Source organism: Triturus cristatus, chromosome 3_2, assembly GCF_964204655.1.
Source record: "Triturus cristatus chromosome 3_2, aTriCri1.1, whole genome shotgun sequence".
In the NCBI taxonomy this organism is placed as follows: Eukaryota; Metazoa; Chordata; class Amphibia; order Caudata; family Salamandridae; genus Triturus; species Triturus cristatus.
Window position 1 is genome coordinate 946,963,140 of NC_140584.1, and position 21,490 is coordinate 946,984,629.

Sequence of the window (21,490 nt, forward strand, 5' to 3'; positions counted from 1 at the left end):
ACTATCTTTCTAAAGCCCCAGAATTGACTTTGAAAAAGGCTGATATGGGCTGAACTATTTAATGATACTGAGGGAAAATCCTTGCTCACTAAACTAGTGTCCTTTTGTTTAAAATCTTTGAATATCACTAAACGATCTTTTAAATCAAATAAATCTGATATCAATTAGGTTATGGTTGAAAAATGTTCCTAAATAAAAGCTTTTTTAAATGATTTAAACTGTACTTTTGTAAATATGAATGAAATGCAATTTTATTTAAGATCTAATCTTAGCTTTGAGGCTAGAGGATCATATATAAAGATGAGGTTTGGATATCTTCTGATGAAATTATCTGGGTGGTTAGGGGAAAGGCACGCAGGTTGTCAGTTCTATAGAGCTGATAGTCAAGATTTAGATCATGTACCATTCTTTTGTTCTGGATTAACAACATATCAAAACCGATATTTCAGACCTATTTTTGTTAGGTTTAATACACCTACCTAATCTTTAATTCTATTTGTGCTGTTTTTATTAGAATTCTTTTAACATGTGTTATAAAAAGTTTATTTTCTTTAGTTCCCTTATTACCTTGTAAATGTCAAATATATTTTATTGTGGCGTGTAATTTGGTAGTGAGTAATATTTCTGTGGAAATGTTACAATAATAAAAGAAATTGTGTTTTATGAAGTAATTTTCTGCAATATTTAGAGGCAACATAATAAATATGTCCATTAATGTATAACAATGTTGGTCCGAGTGATCCTTGTAATGATGGAAGGTTGGGATGGAGCTCAAGGACCCTAGTCCCTGGTAACTATGGGTATGATAGTGGCCAAGAAAGACATTGTTTGTTCCAATTACAAGACCCCTGGGATCTGAGGCCCATGGTGGAACCATTTTCACAATGTAATTCCCAATATATGATCTAACTGACTAAATTGTAACAAGGTTGTGTTGTTGACACATGGTAAAAGATTGAGATGCATGAGGTGGATTTATATAACTGCTTCTATTGGTTTATGTAGGAAATAATGAGTCATAAAAAAAGTTGGTCTAAGGCATAGCATTTCACTGTAAATTTGTTCCTAAAACATTAATAGTTTCTATAACCCCCATTTAGAGTCAAGTTAATTGAAATGTGGGCATACATTTCAGTCAACAATTAGCAACGTTCTACTCTAAATCTATCGACTTTAAAAATCTAGACAGTTGATCCAAGTAGCTGGTGGTGTGTTTCTAGCACATGTCCGCTTGTGCATGGTACCAGAAAGTAGTCAATTCAAAAGGTGCATTCAATTTATGAATAGGTTCTGGCCGTCGGTGACTGACCTATTACTCTAACTATCCATTTCTCCGTTCAAACTTCCTAAATAAACTCTGTAAACATTTTACATAGTGGCTTGAATATTTTTCTGGTTCACTAGCATATTGCCATATCAAACACAGATGTTTATGAATATTGCTTTCGATAATGTATGGTTTACATAGATTAGCCTCATGTTTTAGCCTGTGCTTCAATAAGATATCAAATTTAATTTAAATTCAAATTTTACTTTGTAGGGCGAGAAGAATGTCTGAGAAGGTGCTGAAGGAAGCCTTTGTGAGTAATTTAAATGGAACAAGTCTAACAGAAATCTCATTGGGCTTAAGTGTGCCTCCCTTTTGTGTGGTTGGCAGAGGGCTCTTGCTGATCCTCTATCATCTACATTGTGGAGAACTTAAGTGTTCATGGCAAGGACGTCTCTTACTAGATTTCCTTCTGCTCATGGTCCCGATCGTTCTATCCTGCACTCTTCTAAGTGATCTCCTTCTTTTTGTGCCTCTCTGCTTTTCAGCACTATGTGCATTTACACTCTGTATATTATACACACAAAGGAATAATTATGTTCAGCTGAACTTTCAAGAAATCATCAAAGTTCTTCTCAAAGCAAAATTAAAATCGAATAGTGTCCCATCAGTGACTGTTTTGCGGGTCTCTATTAACATACTGACTGCTGTCTCCATTCTGGCTGTGGATTTTCCACTGTTTCCAAGGAGGTATGCCAAAACGGAGATCTATGGGACTGGCGTCATGGACTTTGGAGTTGGTGGTTACATATTTGCAAATGCCCTTGTTTCACCAGAAGTACGACGACATTGTGGTGTGCTACAGAAGAAAGGGAGTGCTTTAATTAAGCAGATAATATCTGTCTGGCCACTTGCATTCCTTGGGGTATGTCGTTTCATCAGCGTGAAAGCAGTGGATTATCATGAACATGTGTCGGAGTATGGCGTCCACTGGAACTTCTTCTTCACCTTGGCAGTTGTGAGAATTGGAGCTTCTGTCGTGTTGACAATATTTCCAGTGTACATATCCTGGATTGGGGCTGTTTTTGTTGCAGTAGTTTATCAACTAACTCTTGAAACAACAACTCTAAAAATTTTCATAATGAATGGAAGTGATGGCACAGGCACTAGGGAAGGATTTTTGAATGCTAATAGAGAAGGGATTTTTTCTGTGTTTGGATATCTGGCAATATACATGGCTGGTGTGCAAGTGGGCCTATATGTATTAAAGACGAGAATCATGATTAGAGATTGGGTGAAAGCAATTTGGTCTCTTCTTGTAACTAGTTTCACTCTTTTCATAATTTTTCATATTCTGCAAGTGTACATAGAGGCGACCTCCAGGCGAATGGCTAATCTTCCTTTTATTATCTGGGTGGTTGCACAGTGTTTGGCCTTCCTCGCTACCATATTGCTTGCAGATCTAGTTTTAGTATTTGCAAAACACTTGGTAAATGGAAGTAAAGTACCTTGTTCTTGGAATTTCTCAAATACTTTGGTCAAAAATAAGAAAACTGATGAGTCCGATTTTTCTTCCTCCACAAAAGATCTAAACCAACCAGATCTCTGTCTTCTCAATGCCATAAATAGAAACCAGTTGCTTTTTTTCTTGCTAGCCAATGTGATGACTGGTCTAGTAAACATGTTGATTGACACCATTCACAGCAGCAGTTCATTTTCATTAAGTGTCCTTTTACTGTACATGTTTTGCAATTGTCTGGTAATGTATATATTACATGTGAAAAGTATAACTTTCAAGTTTTGGTAATTCCATAAAAGTGTGGGTCTGCATTAACTACAGTAGATATACAATTCATCAAAGTATCAGTTTTTTAACTTTTAGATGTCAGTTCTGTTTACGGGTGGCATCTTTTTGAAGCAGATCTTAACTGAATTTAATTTAGGTTGAATAATGAAGCGGTGCTTCTGAAACACTATTCTTTTTACTAGAAAGGTGAGGAAAACACAAAACTTTCTTTTAAAAACCAAGGTTAGTTTGAAAAAATAAAATGAATTACATTTAAACAAAACACTCATAATCATGCCTTTTGTTCGGCCTGTGCCATCACAGGTGTAGGTGATGTTTGTCAGTTTCACTTATGCTACTGGTTGTTTCTCCACATATGGAAAGCAGGAACGATCTAGCTGTTAGGGTGTAGGTCTTGATTATGTACATGCAAGATATGTAGCAGAGCAGGTATTTCCTCTAATGTTAGTATTTTTAAAGTTTAAACACTGGTTATACTGAATAAAATAGATTTGGCCACCTCTGTTTTTTTTTTTTTTTTTTTTGTTTTTGTTTAGGCCTGTAAAGTTGTGCTAACCACATGTTACTATCAAAGGCGAGATTGTGAACGTTCCCTGCTGACTAACCAACATACAAGATCATCTGCTAAGCGCAGGTCCTCCTTGTCTATGTAAAGTGGCTTATACGAGCAGTCAAGGCCTAGCTCAACTGGAGGTGAGGTGAACTGGTTTAGACTACACTCATCATAACACAATTATTGTATTCATAGCAAAGATTGAAGGTACAACTTGTAGGAGTTATTACTGAAACAGTAAAACAAATATAAATACAAAAATCCGATTATTCAGCCAATAACAGTTAAACAAGTTATGAAACAATCTAAAGTGCAAATCAAAATCTCAAAGCTATGTTAAGAAATCACTCTACGTCAGTTCCTACCAGTCAGCATTAACTTTTTATGATAACATATTGTGATCTGCTGTTCACCTTTAAATACACTGTCACTGTGGTGACCACAGGGGTCTTTAAACCTTGGCACGTCTGACCATTGAAATAATAGAAACACAGGGTCATTGGGTCCAGTCACTGGAGGAATCACATTTCCTGCTGGAGGGGGTTGGTTTACGCTCTGACTGTAATCAAGTGGCTAAATAGACCGACCGTGAACAAGGACGTCGTAGTCTAATCCACAAGCTGTGGATATTGAAAGCACAGGTGTCCATCGGGCACCAATGTAAAGCCAAGGAGGTTAGGGTCACCCTAAAGCGTGGCTTGTGGGGCGCTCATTGGCACCCACGTCAGAGGCTGATGATCAGCCACTGATCATGCTAGACTGAGGTGGGTGGATGCATGCATGAGATGGTGTAAAAGGGGTTAGGGGGGGTTCCCACGTAAGTATCTAAACAAGTCGCTGATGCCGGAGTACAAGTGTACAGGCAGAACCAATTCTCCTGCTTCAGTTCACCTGCCCCTAGCTTCTTTGAGAGCTTTCCTCAGTCTAGAGTGTGGTCGCAGGTTGTTTTGCAGGCATGCCCTACTTTCAGCATGCACTGGGCGTGGCTGTGGCTTAGTAGCAACAAAGGAGTATCACTCAAGTGGCTGCTTTGGTGGGAGCTTGCGTGTATTCCATCCAGACAGCTCACTGGAGAAGAAGGAGTATGAAGTGTGTGATTGACTGATCCTATTGTTTTCTACCAGGTGGCATTTGTCATCTCTATTAGCAACCTTTTTAACACAAAAGTGTATTCCGGATCATCTCAATCCAATTTTGTCCACAATAGTTCCATGTTTGCAAACACTCATGGAAAAGGGGTACCCTATGTTTTAAGCTTCCAAATTCACCTTGGGGGCTAATAGGCACCTCTGTTAGGGTGCAGCGGTGCGGTCCGCCCGCCCAAACTATTACATTTACTTTCAAACAGGACTCATCAGGAAGTGAGCTGAGGGTGAGAAACGTTTCAAAACAAGGATAAAATAGTGAAAGCACTGGTGGACAAAGCAGCTGCCCACGTCCTTATAGAATATCACCAGCATTTATCTAGAAAAAACATTTTCTACTTTATTAGCACAAGTGAAAAAACTCAGTCTAGAGTTATGCATCATATCTTTATGGGATGGAAGTTATGCTGCCATATTATGTAACTACTTTACAGTTATCTTAAAGACTGACCTGTATAGATGCTCTTTTGCCCGGGTGCTGATATAGTGTTGCACTGCCAGATAACATGCTGGAACATATCAAGCAAAACGTTGTCACAGCCTAAACCAGTTACAGTCACTCTGGAAATGTGGCTGTTTTACAGTGGTTTTCTAGCTAGAATTTTCGAGCTAGAAATTGGGATAGGTCGCTGTTTTTGATTAAGGGTCCTTGCCATGACCTATCTGGCATGTATTACTTTGTTGTTTCTAATTTGTGCTTTTTGCTACTTGTTTTAACGGACAGGGTCATTTTCACATCAAACCGTGTGTAGAATATATTATTTATATATATTTGGGTTTTTTTTTTAGAAAAAGCTGTAACATATATTTAATCAACATAGGTTTCTTGTGTTCCAAATTCCGTTTTAAATTCCATTTATTTTATCTTTATTAGACATTCAGTATGCTATCACTTAATTTGTAATTATTTTCAGTTGTTTTTATTTTGCCTATGTTGCTGTTGTAAAAAAAGAGATTTTATCATTCACGGTTTCGGCTTGTCCACATTTGCAGAATATAGCAAACAAATATAGCCAAAGCCTGGCATTCTGAGAAAGCTGTTAATGTACCAAAAATAATATTTAATTTGTTTATTTGTGGTAATCTGAGTAATAAAACCCAACAAACTCGTAAATGAAGAACAAATATAAAAACACAATCTTAAAATAAATTACTTTTGAATATCAAACTCTGTAATGTTTGTTTTTGTATATAATGTTCAGAATATTAGACGAATGTTGCAAGGTATGTTTTGCTGAACCTTTTTGAATCATTCTACAAAAGAAAATGTGTTGTTGAGAAAAGCTATAAGAAGATTATTGAGCATAAATGGGTCTCAATTTCAAACCCCAAGCAAATATCCAAATTTAGAAATTGGTTATAAAATGATCAATGTGTGCCTCAAATAATAACTCTAAAATGTATTGGGAAATAATCGCTGACTGCAGTGGCACAAGAGTGAAATCCCTACCCATCCCCATTAAAGAAGAGGAATGGAAACTTCATTTGGTAGAACTCTACTCTGCAAATTTTAATTCCACCAGTTTTGTCACCGCGGCACCCGATCAGTTTAAAACCCCGGTATTCAACTATGTACACTCAATTAGTGATGTGGCTGGATCTATTAAAAAAATGAGATCCTCAGGAGCAATGGGTCCCTGATGAAATTCCCATGACGGTAATTAAAAAGGAGCCACTTCTGTGGGCTACTTATCTAGCTCCACCGTTTAACTTTTGATACTCTCAGGGGAAGACTCCACCAACTTGGTCCTGAAGTATTTTAATCTCTCTGTACAAAAAGGGCCCTAGAACATATCATGGTAATTACAAATAGCCTTATTAGACGGGGAGGGGAGAATATTTGCATGTAGTATTCTCAATCACCTCACAGAATGGGTGATGTAGAAGGTCGTCCCTATAGAAAAAGCAGGTTTTAGAAAAAATCATTCCACCGCAGATAATAGCTCCATGTTGAAACTAATTGAGGAGAAATACACGATTTCTCGTAGGTCAAACGTGCATATGGCTTTCATAGATTTTTTAACGGCCTTTGATATGGTAGATCGACCATTACTATGAAGAAAATTGCAAAAAAATGGGACTGCCTTCTCCCCTGCTATCCTTAATTATCGCATTACATTCTCAAACTTGGTGCCAGAGTTTAATGGGAGGAAATCAAGGTTTATCAGATGTAATCCCTACAGAAAATGGCTTGAAACAAGATTGCTTATTAGCACCGCTGCTATTTTCCTTATTTATAGCAGATTTACCTGATTACTTCTCTCAGTCAGAGGGAGATGCGCCAAAGATAAGTAGCCGCCCTTTTGCATGTCTCCTATATGCAGATGATTTAGTAGTGATGGACTTAACCCCCACTGGGCTGAATAGAAAGCTGATATCACTACAGAATTACACGGTGGCCCATTTCTTGAAGATAAACGTATCAAAGTTAAATCTTAATCATGAAATGTAACAAAAGTAGAAAATCAAGTAATTTTAAGCGGCAAATTGGTCCTGAAAAGCTGGAGGTGGTAGACTCATACCTTTATTTAGGGAAACTAATAGCGGACAGTACGAAGAACAAACTTCATATTGAACATAGTTCCTGTAAAGCTGCATCCCACGCTAATGGTTTGCGTATTTTCTATAGTGCTATGGGCAGAAGGCATTTTTTACATCTACTGATGGTTTTCAAAGCAAAAATCCCTCCAACCCTGCTCTATGCTATTGAATCAATCCCTGTTAAGGACTGGAGTTTTATAGATGAGATAAGATTGTCAGATTTTAGGTAAACTATGCAATTTTAACACGTTAGTTCCATCAGCTGCTATTAGATTGGAATTTGGTTTGATAAGCTCCTATATCCAAGGTTTATCCAGGGTTTTACGTTGGGGATATCAGTTAAAAAATAGCAAGCCTGTTTCATTAAGAGGCTTCATGTGTCAAGAAATCTTCGGCAGTATGGCAGGGAATTACTCCTTCTATCGTGATTTCTCATTTGCACTAAAACTTTTTTTGTGTACAAGTAGAATCAGTGATTAACCTCCCGCCATTAGAACTTAAATCCTTTTTAAAAACCTTAAGTGGCAAGATTAGCTATAATAGAGATATTACATTTTGTAATTCTAAAGAGAGTTTAAAAATAATAGCCAGGACAAACTCACCGAGAATTTCTCAGAAATATCTATTCTGGAATTTAGAACATGGAACTCGACGATTGCTCACATTATGTCGTATGAACCTTCTACCTTTAAACGACTTAACAGCAAACTGGTCCCAGAATTTGAAAAAAGGGAAAAATTTGTAATTTCTGCAAGCTGAACATTCAGACCCTGGATCATGTCTTATTTGTCTGTCCAGCATTGGTTTTGAGTCCTCGTCGCTGGCTTCGGCCGATGTTTTTACAAAATTGTGTTAAAAATGTAGCTTCAGCCTGTGACTTTCTCTTTTGCCCGAAGAACGAAGCAGTCTGTGTAAAACTATTCAATTTCTTTAAGGAGTTTATGTATATATTTTAAATCTTTTATATATTCTTTTAAATGGGCTGTTAACCCCCGTGTCTGTCACCCTTTTATGGAGTATTAATATCTTCTCCTTTTTCAGATTGTATTTTGAACATTTATTGGCTGCTATTTATTCCCTTTGCACAATTGGGATATGTTGTGCTCGTCTCCCACTTTTTTTGTTGCTAATTTCAAAACTCAATTGAAGCTGATTTTGGATTGTATTTTGCACATGAACTGGCTGCTACTGAATTGATTTCTGCACAGGTTAGGATATGCTCTGTTACTCATTTTCTCTTGCTGCTAATTTTAAACTGAACTTTCTGCCAAAGCTGAGTTTTGGATTATACTTTGCACGTGAACTGGCTGCTACTTATTGCTCTTTGCATAATCAGGGATATGCTTTTGTACTTCAATTCTCTTGCTGCTAATCCCAAAATCTATTTTCTGTCGTAGCGGTTATGTATTGCTGCCTAAATGTTTGAAAAATGTTATCAAGCACTGATGTAATGCATATTATCCTATACTTACATGAAGCTGCTATTGTTTAGTTCAGTCCCAAACATACGCCACTTGCTTTGGTAGAGGTCCTTCGGGCCTCTGTTTTTTTGCCTATGAGCCAAATGGTGGTATTCTTGAAAACCTTAGTTATCTCGCCTATTCGGGTAAATAACAATATCTACTAATGTTATGTAAGGGTAAATCTAGACCTGCTATGTAGGCTTCCGATATTTTATAATGGTCCGAGAAATTAGTTTTCCTTATGTTTTATTATATTTATGTAATAATTTGTATGTACTTTTATGTGGACCTCATTGGAGTTCCAAATCTTTTAATAAATATTGAATTGATTAAAAGAGTTTGCACTGACTATTTTGCAGACAAAATGTTAAACAGCTGTAACCCTTCTGAGGAAATCTTTTCTGTTGTGAACAGCCTGACCAAACCTGTATCCACCTCGGTTAATAGGGTCAACAATATCCAACTACATTTTAACCAGGAAGGGGAAGCAGTCTCTCCTCCCGCCCTCGATGCAAACCCTACCCACATACAATGGGCAACAATGGAAAAATTGGCCCTTCTTGACGCAAACATTAATACGCCAAGTAAAATCTGGATATCCGGACGACCCATTCAAATCTGACTAATTTTGAAACACACCAAGGTTATCCCTCTTCTTAAAAACAAATGTTTAAAACAAACCTTCGCTAGATGCTACTCAGCCAGAAAACTATCGTCCTATCTCACTCCTGCCGTTCTTATCTAAGTTTGTTGAACCATGTACATAACATCCTAACCAAATTTCTTGAACAATATCAAATACTATATTCTTCCCCAAAAAATTCAGACCAGCTCACAGCAATGAAACCACTCTTCTAAGAGTCACTGATTCCCTTTGCAGCTCGACTGACATTGGCAAATCCCAGGCTCTGGTACTCTTAGATCTCAGTGCAGCTTTTGGCACTATCTCCCATGCGGTTTTACTATCCCGCTTAACTGTCATCTATCGGGTCTCTCCCGTCGAATCCTCGGGATCAATTTGTGGCTCAAGTGGGTCCACCCCTTGATAGCCTCAATTCTGAATGCTATAATAGCTCAGAAGATTAAGGTGATCAAGTGAGGGAAGGAAAGGATGGTGACAGCAGGGAGGAAGACCTGAAAAGAGAAACAACACCTTGTACACTGGATAATGATCACCAACATAAGGTATATAGAACTTCTCTCTCTCTTATTACCTGTAACAGAAAAACAACACAGTCTTGTACAAGAGCACAGAATGAATTGTTCTATCCCTGTCTAGCCATGGTGATGAAAAGGTTGCTGAAATAAAGAACTAGCCAGTGAATATCTGAGCACGTTTGATATAGACACATGCACCTGAGCCTGTAACACCATCAAGGATATACACACACAATACCCACCAACATAATAATGATACCAAGCATCACAGGGGATGAATCCTAGTAAGACCTCATGACCCCCTGTTAGGAAACAGCAATAAACAATTATAAACTAAGAGCTGCGATTGTAAAGGAATCCTTAGATTGCGCTCTTGTATGTACAATGGCCAATAATGATCATTATCCGGTCAATCAATACAAATTAGTAGCAAAGAATAGACGTTTTTTCTCCAAAGTCAATTGCCAACAATGAAACAATAAAGTTTGGCAAATGACACTCCTTGAATTTTTGTGAGTAAAGGCAGCAAGAATTTCATTTGAATAAATGCCCAAATCAAGTTCCGGTACTCGGAATGAAGTTCTGCCCAAGGTAACTTTGCAGATTGAATTAAGATATCCCATCAGCATTTACATACCGCCACCTTACCGCACCAGAAGACGCTGTTCTTTCACAGCGTGTACCTACGACCCTGAAGCAAAAAAATCTGTTTCGATTTCAACCCGGAAGCCTCTTTTGAGTGTTTCCGGGTTGACGTCATCACGCACGTTCCTCCTGTTGGAACGCAAAAGCGCGCAGTAGCTGTTCTCCTCCTGAACACAGCATCACAACCCACAGAGCCTCTCTCCATGATGCAGGTAAAAGCGAAGGGTAGGCTGAGTCACGCATATGGAAGCGTTACTCTCGGCACACCCCACGGCATTGGGAACCGTAACAGCACATCCCTCCGACGAGGAATGCTGACATGGACATGGTTTGGATGGGCTCAGTCTATGAAACTTACCAATACACTTAGGAGCATGAATGCCCGAGGCTGGTTCCCATGAGTTCTCCTCAGCCACATATCCCTTCCAGGAAACTAAATACCACATCTTTGTACCCCTTTTTCTTGAATCTATGATAACTTTTACCTCCTATTCTGGTTCGTTATTCACCCATACAGGAGGAGGCCTTTTCCTAAGGGAGGTGTATGAAGGCGTGTGCAAGGAGACATGGAACACTGGGTGTATGCGTAGTGTTTTTGGCAGGGCTAACATCATGGTAACCGGATTAATGCACTCTTTGATTTTATGCGGACCTATGTACTTAGGATTAAAAATACTATATTTCCGGAACCTGAGGTTTTTGGTGGATAACCAGACAAAAGACCCTGGTTTATAGTCAGGACAAGGTCTACGGTGTTTGTCAGCTTAATTCTTATATCTTGTCTTGGCCGCCTTAAGGTGTTTTCTGGTGTCTTTGATGGTCTTCTGTGTGTGTGTCACTCTCTGATTGACATCTGGAATCTTGGTGTTTACCCTGGATTTAGGAAGGGGACTATCCTAGGGTGAAAACCGTAGTTACTGTAAAAAGGAGCCATAGAGGTGGATTGATGTTGAGCACTATTGTATGCCATCTCAGCTATCCATAGCAAGCCTACCCATGAGTCGGTGCTTTCTTCGACATAACACCTTGGTTATTTTTTTAGTATTTAGTTGAGGCGCTCAGTTTGACCGTCAGTCTGGTGATGGAAACTGGTGGATTTTGCAGAGGCCATATGTAATGCCTTGCACCAGGTCGTCCAGAACCGAGCGGTGAATTGAGATCCCCTATCGGAGACTATAGTTCTCGGTAGTCCATGTATACATACAATATGCACCAGAAGCAAATGGGCCAGTTGTCCTGCGGTAGGAACGTTTACACAGGCTATGAAATGTCCCATTTTTGTTAGACTGTCAACTACTACTAGAATAGCTGAAAACCCTTTGTCTTTTGGTAGACCAACAATAAAATCCACTGAAATGGTTTCCCATGGTTCTTCAGGAGTGGGCAGAGGCCGTAACAACCCAGCTGGTTTTCCATGATCTGTCTTGGCTTGGATACAACTTGTACAGTTGCAAATGGCTTGTTGGACATCTTTGTGTACTGAGGGCCACCAGAAGTTCCTTAACACTCGGTTTAAGGTTTTTTCCACCCCTTTGTGTCTTGCACTGGGTATATGGTGACACCTCCTGCTGTCTAGCTTTTGTAGGGACTAATAACTGGTTGTGACACATAGGTAGTCCTTGTATTACCTTCCATTGGTTGTGTGCTTTTAGCCATTCCTTCCAATAGGGTTTTTTGATCGCTTCTTTTATGTTTTTGGAGAAACATTTCGGTTTGGACAACTCCAATGACCTGAACAGGTTTCAAAATGGAGTGTATTCCTTTCTCTTTTTCGATCTGTGCTGAATCCTGTCTGGAGAGTGCATCGACCTTTTTATTCTATGATCCTGGTCGATAGGTAACCACAAAGTTATATTCCTCAAAGAACAGCATCCATCTCCGTTGTCTCGGGGTTAACGTGCGCGCGGACCTCATAAACTGAAGTTTGCGGTGATCAGAATACACTGTGACCATATGTTGAGCACCTAGCAAATAGTGCCTCCATACTTCAAATGCCCTCTTAATCGCCAACAACTCTTTTTCAGCAACTGTGTAGTTGCATTCTGCTTCATTTAGTTTGTGGCACATGTATGCTACCGGGTGCATTTGACCGGTGGTTTGGTTCCTTTGAGATAGGATAGCCCCTAAGGCTACGTCAGAGGCGTCAGCTTCCACAATGAAAGGCCTTTTTGGGTCAGGATGAGCCAGTATGGGAGAGGATGTGAATGCTTCTTTGAGACGTTCAAATGCCTGTTCGGCTTCAACCGACCATTGAAAGGCTGTGTTTTTTCTCAGGAGTTTGGTGATGGGAGACACTACTTTGGAGAACTGATGTATGAATCACCTGTAAAAATTGGTGAAGCCAAGGAAACACTGTACTTCTCGCACCGAGGAAAGGGAAACCCACTCTTTAACGGCCTGGACCTTGTTTTTTGCCATCTCTTGTCCATTGGGTGTTAATATAACACCCAAGAATTCCACTTCCTGTACATGAAATACACATTTGCTGATCTTACAGTACAACCCATTGTTGCGTAATGCTTGAAGCACAGACTTGACATGTTGACGATGAATGTGTTCATCAGCAGAGAAAATTAAAATGTCATCTATATACACCACGGCAAAAACATCCAGGAACTCTCTGAGGACGTCGGTTATAAAGAACTGAAAAGCCGCAGGGACATTACAGAGCCCAAAGGGCATCACATTATACTCGAAGAGACCATACCTAGTACGGAAGGCCGTCTTCAATTCATCGCCCTCTTTCATGCGGACTAAGTGGTATGCCCCCTTGAGGTCCAATCAGGTAAATATCTTGGCTTCTCTCACCTGGTCGAGAAGAACAGGGATCAAAGGTAGTGGGTATCGATTTCTTTTTAGCGTTACAGAGTTGAGAACACGAAAGTCAGTTAGCGTTCTGAGTTCGCCGTTTGCCTTGGGGCGTAAAAAATAAAGGCGACGCTGCAGGGGATTTGGAAGGTTTGATAAATCCATTCAACAAATATCTATCCAGATATTGCCTGAGGTGTTGGCTTTCGGGCTCAGTGAGAGCATAGATTCGCCCACATGGTATTCTCGCCCCTGGGACCAGGTCGATTTGGCAGTCATACGGTCTGTGAGGTGGCAGCACTTCTGCCTGGCTCTTACAAAAGACATCCTGAAACTCATGATAACAAGAAGGAAGTGTAACGTTTTGTTCAGCAGCAGTGGCTATGGTATACTTGTTGGCTAAGGCAGTGACTGACAAAGGCAGAGTGATTCCACAATTCTCTTTACACTAGGAGGAATCGATGGTCAGGGTTCTAGAAACCCAATCCACACTAGGGTTGTGTTTAACTAACCAAGGCAACCCCAATATGATCCCGTACTGGGGAGCCTTGATAACATTGAATCTAATCTCTTTCTTATGAAGACCATCACACACTACTTCTAGGCTTTGTGTATGAAAACAAATGGGACCGGATACCAAGTCCCTAACGTCAACCGTACATACTTGCTCAGGTTTCTCTTTTCTTTCTAGCATAACCTGTAACCTTTTTGATGTACTTTCATCCATAAAAAGGCCTGTAGCCCCAGAATCAATCATGGCCTTTGTTTCCTTCCACCCTGTGTTGGTAAGTATGGAAAGAGATAGAAAGAAGCGTTTGTGAATGGCTGGTGTTAATTCACTTATAGAAGGGAATGTGGTTTTGCCCAAGAGTTCCCCTTTTTCTATTCTTGAGCACGTCAGTTTCCCGCCTTTTTCTCAGTAACGTCTGATATAGCTCTTTTAAGTACCTGTCTCCCGTGCACACATACATTATTTAAACATGATGAATAAGTGTTAGTTAGAAACAAAATTAAACAGTATTCTTTGTTGATGTCTTGGGTTCTTTAATACAAGTTGTATAGCGCACCCAGCCGACACGTGTTTCGTCAGGGAAACAGGTAGTCACCCAACTCTTCAGGGCTGAATGGGAATACCAAAGCTCAGGGTAGTCCCTAAACCGGTGATAATTCCAACCCGGTAGGGCACAAGTGGCGATGTTTAAAACTTGGTAGAGGTGCAGGTAGGAGGCTGTCAGGTGAGCCAGCAATTGGTGTAATCTTAATGAGTCTGTAGAGAAACATATAACGCCAGTAAATTTGCAGGTGGATAGCTAATGTCGTCTATAGAATCACAAGCGGTAGTTGCCGAGCACGTCTAGGTCAGACACGTGTGTGTCTACCTAATCCATTTGGAAAGGTGCAAATTACTGGCGTGCTGGCGGTTCCGCAGTTTCGTAGTTTGGACTCCACTAAGTTTTGTGACCCTTGTTTTAATTCCAATAACTCTCCATCAGCTAGTAGGGTAGTGGCTCTTCGGTCAAATACCTTTTTGAATTCGACCCGAACTCATCCCAGTCACATAATATCGGGTCGTCCATCTTTACCAATGGTACTGCCCATAAGGCTGCGTCTCCTGCCAAGTATAATATCATGAACGCAGCCCTGGCCTGATTAGTAGGGAAGGCTTTGGGACGGCAATTAAAGTGTAACAATACTTGTGTCAAAAAGACCTGCACCTTATTAACGTCTCCATAATAACGTTCTGGGGGGGCTAATGGAATGGGCGTCGGAATCTCCACAGATATAGGGGAGATCGCCTGTACCCCTCCTTTTGGGCCTTAACCCTCCCCCGCTTGGTTGGGTAATGGAAGCATCAACCTATTAAACTGATCCTGAAAGGCTGCTGTTTCAGCTCTAGAAACTGTTACTTCCTGTTGTACAATAGCTAAGGTTGCTAACACGTCTCCTAAGGTGGCCATATTTATCCCCGAATCGACCAAGAGAATGATAGTTACTTGGGCAGATTATTCTGTCATCTATCGGGTCTCTCCTGTTGAATCCTCGGGATCAATTCGTGGCTCAAGTGGGTCCACCCCTTGATAGCCTCAATTCTGAATGCTATAATTGCTCAGGATATTAAGGTGATCAAGTGAGGGAAGGAAAGGATGGGGACAGCAGGGAGGGAGACCTGAAACGAGAAACAACACCTTGAACACTGGATAATGATCACCAACGTAAGGTATATAGAACTTCTCTCTCTCTTATTACCTGTAACAGAAAAACAACACAGTCCTGTACAAGAGCATAGAAGGAATTGTTCTATCCCTGTCTAGCCATGGTGATGAAAAGGTTGCTGAAATAAAGAACCAGCCAGTGAATACCTGAGCACGTTTGACATAGACACATGCACCTGAGCCTGTAACACCATCAAGGAAGTACACACACAATACCCACCAACATAATAATGATACCAAGCGTCACAGAGGATGAATCCTAGTAAGACCTCATGACCCCCTGTTAGGAAACAGCAATAAACAATTATAAACCAAGAGCTGCGATTGTAAAGGAATCCTTAGATTGCGCTCTTGTATGTACAATGACCAATAATGATTCTTATCCGGTCAATCAATTCAAATTAGTAGCAAAGAATAGACGTTTTTTCTCCAAAGTCAATTGCCAACAATGAAACAATAAAGTTTGTCAATAGACACTCCGTCCTCTTCGCCTGGGGTAAGATCTTGTCCCCATTATGCGTGCGGGGTTGCCAGGAGGAGGGGTCGTTCTATCATATCCTCTGGGAATGCCCGAACATAGTACCCTTTTGGACAAAGGTTGCTCGGACAATGTCGATCGTGGTGGGTTCGCAGGTCCCGGTGGAGCCCAAATGGCTTCTTCTTATGATTAAAGGTCCCACAGACTGGTCCAGATCTCACGAAATCTGGCTTGCGTTGGCGGCCGGAGTGGCAAAACGTAACATCGCCAGTTGTTGGGGAGCGCGGGAGCCGCCACAGTGGGATCAGTGGCTGCGGGACTTGGATTGGTGTCAGAGGGCGGAAGAGACCATATATAAGGCCAGGGGCTGCGGAAAAAAGTGGCAACGGGTGTGGGGTCCCTGGAAGAGGTTTCGGGGTGCTCGGAGGGGGGTGGAAGGAGGTACATGATGTGTAAGTCCTTGGTTTATTTTGTGGATTTGGATGGATACCATGCACAGGTATTAGTCGCTATGCATTGTAATGATGGCTATATTATGTTGATGACTGTGAGCAAAGTTAATAAAAAGATTTATAAAAAAATAAAAGACACTCCGTGAATTTTTGTGCGTAAAGGCAGCAAGAATTTCCATTGAATAAATGCCCAAATCAAGTTCTGGTACTCAAAATGAAGTTCTGCCCAAGGTAACTTTGTAGATTGAATTAAGATATTCCATCAGCATTTACATACCGCCACCCTACCGCACCAGAAGACGCTGTTCTTTCACAGTGTGTACCTACGATCCTGAAGCAAAATAATCTGCTTCGATTTCAACCCGGAAGCCTCTTTTGAGTGTTTCCGGTTTAACGTCATCACGCACATTCCTCCTGTGTGAACGCGGAAGCACGCAGTAGTTGTTCTCCTGAAAACGGCACCACAACCCACAGAGCCTCTCTCCATGATGCAGGTAAGAGCAAAGGGTAGCCCGATTCACGCATATGGAAGCGTTACTCTCGGCACCCCCGGCAGCACCATCGGGAACCGTAACACTAACTGAGTTGGGAGCACATGGCAAAGCGTTTTTTTTATAAAGCAGTTATTTATTTATTTATTTGGAACATTTATTGAGCGCACAGCTACCTCCAGCAGAACTGTCCGGGCGCTAAGGCCGCAGAGAAACACAACGGCACAGGACAAAGAGCTAAAGTGTAGTCGCAACTTTCAAGTTGTATCCCCCTTTTGCTTCATCCCAAAGAGCGCCGATACATGATGTCCCACAGAGATTGGCACCCAGTCCTACCCTTTTCAATATTTACGTTCGACCCCTGGCTGAGATAGTGAAGTCCTTTGGAATCTTCCTTGTGTCGTATGCGGACGACATTCAGCTGTTCATTTCTCTGTTAGCAGTCTACCAACAGTTGCGTCAACTTCAAAAACTGACTAACAGCGGTTGCGGGATGGATGAACAAAAATTGCTTATAACTTAATGCCAAAACAACAGAGATCTTCCTGTTGGGCAGGCACACCTAGCTTTGGAGTGATCAATGGCGGTTGGAAATACTAGGTCCACCTCCCAGAACCTAAATCAGTGGTTACAAATCTGGATGGATAATTATCTGTCCTTCGAAACCCAAGTCAAGACGCTAGCTGGTCATTGTTTTGGCATCCTTAGGAACCTTAAACCCATTCTAGGAGTCTTTTCCAAGCAAGTACACCACAACTGATCATACAATCCTTGGTCATCTCATGTTAACTACTGCAACATCCTGTATCTGGGCTCAAAACAATCTGTCCTGAACAGGCTGCAGGTTGTACAAAATGACTCCGCTAGACTTCTCTTTTCGCTCCCTAAATTCAGCTCCGCTTCCCATTTTCTAGTCAAGCACCACTGGCTACCTTTGGCACACGCACTAAGTTCAAGGTCCTATGCATCACACACAAAATTCTATATATAAGCAAGGAGCACCTAGCTTCGCTTCTCTGATGCAATGCTATATGACCTCCAGAGCACTTCGCAGCTTTAAACTTAGCCCGCACCCCCTGCTCCTTTAGTGACTTAGCTCTGATCCTATGGAATTTCATGCCACCCAGCCATAGGAAGATCCATGACCATCTACAACTCCTCAAACAGCTGAAAACCTGGCTGTTCTACAGTTAGGCTGATGATCTTCCTGACCCGTCTTTGCGGTGCCTCTCCTGTGACTAGTGCAGGTAAGCCCCTTTGAAGACAGCCGGGCGCTTTAGAAATCAGTTTCCTATAACATAACATGGAGCTGTGATTATTTTATTTATCCAGCTGCCGTAGTCAGCAGCAGTATGGCTGTCTTAGCTTGAACTTTCATGGGCACAAAAATGATAATGCTGTTACAGTGTCATAGATAACTAGATCATTTACTTTGTTTGTTTTTCTCTGAAAGCAGTACAGATGGTAGAAGGGCAGCCCGGAGGAATGCATTGCAGTCCCAGCACCTTCCTTTTTCATCATTACTCTAGACTTCAGAGTGCAATTTTGTGTTTGACAGCAGTATGGAATGCCCATGATCTACATAGATTTTTAGATATTTTTAGATATGGCTTGACAGTTCAACTGTCGCCTGACATTATGCGATCTCAAAAAAAAAGCTTTTCACATTTTTCTTAAAGAGGGACCAAGGCTCCAGCCACATGGTGGTTTCCCCGAGTACAAGATTTGATTGGACCTACTTTGTGTTCCCACTAAAAAGACGGCTTTTATTGCACTGCCTGTGGATTCCTCACCTTGTGAATATCCCCTGCGCCAGCAACATTCGGAAACATTTGTAGCAGTCCACGCCGATGAGGTCGAAGACGACGTCACAGAGACACGGCTCCGCTCGCGACTCCGCTGATGTCACCGGATCCATAAGAAGTCCTCGTCGGCGTGATGACGCCAGTTCTGCTCTTTTTTTCCGTGCCTTCGAGGCACACGGACGGACTGACAGCAATATATACACAGTATACACAGTACATAATATACAAATCAACACACACAGTGTGGAGAATAAATAGGAAGGCAAGAGAAATAACACACTGCCTTTAACAGTAACAAATAAAATTTAGAAACACCATCATTATAATTGTAGGTATACAAGGGTGGACAACGGGGAGGCGGGTGGGTCAGTGAGGAATCCACAGGCAGATACTGTATCCACCAGAAAAAGCATTACCGAAGGTAAGTAACTTGTTCTTCTGATGGATACATCTGCCGGTGGATTCCTCACCTTGTGAAAAGATTCCCACAGCAGTCCCACTCCCGGAGGAGAGTGTCCACCCTTCTATACCAGAAAGTCCTGAAGGACGGAACGAGCAAAGTGTCCGTCCCTCCTCACCTCGGAGTCCAAGCAGTAATGCTTCGCGAAAGTGTGGAGGGAGGCCCAAGTTGCCGCTCTACAAATATCCTCCACAGGAACACCTCTAGACAAGGCAGACGTAGAAGACTTTGCCCTAGTAGAATGAGCCCTTAAACCCTCTGGAGATTCCTTACCGGCCAAAGAGTAACATATCTTGATGCACAAGACAATCCATCTGGAAAGGGTGCGCTTGTGCACCGCTCTGCCTTTCCTGCAGCCAACAAAGCCCACAAAGAGCTGGTCGTCCACTCGAAAGTCTTTAGTCCTATCAAGGCAGAAGCTCACCGCCCTCTTAGGGTCCAAGCGGTGAAGCCGCTCCTCCTCCTTGGAAGGGGGAGGGGGAGGATAGAAGGTAGGGAGGGTAATGGACTGCCCCAGATGGAAAGGAGTTACCACCTTAGGCAGAAAAGCAGCCCTGGTCCTGAGTACCATTCTTTCAGCATGAATGGTCAAGAACGGGGGTTTTGAACTCAGAGCTTGAAACTCACTTAACCTTCTTGCCGAGGTGATCGCAATGAGGAAGACCGTCTTGAAAGACAACAGTCTCAAGGGAAACTTGTGTAAGGGCTCGAAGGGAGAACCCATCAGGTAAGTTAAGACAAGATTTAAGTCCCATTGAGGCACAATAAAAGGAGTAGGAGGAAACTTGTTTGTAAGGCCCTTCAGAAATCGTAAAATAATAGGTGATTTGAACAATGACGGCTGATCCGGCAAGCAAAGGAAAGCCGACAAGGCCAAAAGTTATCCCTTCACAGTGGCTACAGCAAAACCTTGCTGAGCAAGAGAAAGAGCAAACTGAAGAATGTCAGATAAACGAGCCCTCAAAGGGTCAATAGATTTCTCTCCGCACCAAAGAACAAATTTAGACCACCTATAGGAATAGATAGATTTGGTGGAATGACGTCTGGCAGACAAAATGACATCTACCACATCTGGCGGGAGGGAAAAAGAATTCAGGTTGCCCTGTTCAATCTCCAGGCATGAAGGTGTAAGCTCTGGAGGTGGGGGTGTAGAACCTGCCCCTCCGACTGCGAAAGGAGGTCTGCCCTGAGAGGGAGACGGAGCGGAGGGCACAAGGAGAGGTGGAGAAGATCTGAATACCACACCCTTCTTGACCAATCCGGGGCGATCAATATGACTTGGGCCCGGTCTTGGCGAATCTTCCTCAGAACTCGAGGAATCAAGGGTATGGGAGGAAACGCGTAAAGGAGTTGAGTGCCCCAACTCAACTGAAACGCGTCCCCCAATGCTCCCTGCATCGGATACAGGAGACTGCAGAATGACGGGCAGTGAGCGTTCTTGTGAGTGGCAAACAAGTCCACCCGAGGAGTTCCCCACGTCCGGAAGACGTGACGAACCACCTCCGGATGGAGCCTCCACTCGTGGTCGGCGAAGAACTGCCGGCTGAGACTGTCTGCACGCACGTTCAGAACTCCGGCCAGATGATTTGCCATCAGACAAATCTGATGATCCTGAGCCCAGGACCAGAGACGCAGAGCCTCTCTGCAGAGACAATGCGACCCTACTCCTCCCTGCTTGTTGACATACCACATCGCGGTAGTGTTGTCCGTCAGGACCTGAACCGACTGACCGCGAAGGGAAGGGAGGAAGGCCTTGAGCGCCAAACGTATCGCCCGCAATTCCAGAAGGTTGATGTGAAGCAACTTTTCCTCCGGAGACCAAAGACCCTTGATCTCCAGATCCCCCAGATGCGCACCCCACCCTAGAGTGGATGCATCCGTTATCACTGTGGCCACCGATGGAGGTAGATGAAAGGGCTTTCCTTGAGACAGATTGCCCTCCACACTCCACCAAGACAGATCCGCTGCAGCTTCTCTGGAGATCCTCACAGACTCCCTGAGATCTCCCTTGTGCTGATACCACTGCCTGCGGAGGCACCACTGGAGTGCCCTCATGTGCCAGCGTGCATGGTTGACCAACAGAATGCAGGAGGCGAACAGACCGAGCAGACGAAGGACCTTCAGGACTGGGACAACCGCTCCATTGTAATATAAGGGAATTATTTCCTGTATGTCGAGAATCCTTTGAGGAGGTGGGAATGCTC

At 42.2% G+C, this 21,490-nt stretch overlaps 1 protein-coding gene across 7 annotated transcripts in view; it reads left to right on the forward strand.

Annotated features, from left to right (window-relative positions):
- Positions 1–21,490, forward strand: part of PIGW (phosphatidylinositol glycan anchor biosynthesis class W) — a 60,156-nt gene that overhangs the window by 27,737 nt on the left and 10,929 nt on the right. For 6 of the 7 annotated variants that reach the window (XM_085649449.1, XM_085649451.1, XM_085649446.1 and 3 more), the window contains one exon: positions 1,541–5,940. The exons of the other annotated variant lie outside the window; for it this stretch is intronic. In XM_085649449.1, the coding sequence (XP_085505575.1) occupies positions 1,551–3,074 (1,524 nt within the window). In that variant the 5' untranslated portion in view covers positions 1,541–1,550 and the 3' untranslated portion in view covers positions 3,075–5,940. Of the gene's footprint in view, positions 1–1,540; positions 5,941–21,490 lie in introns of those variants that run through there. 7 annotated transcript variants of the gene reach the window in all.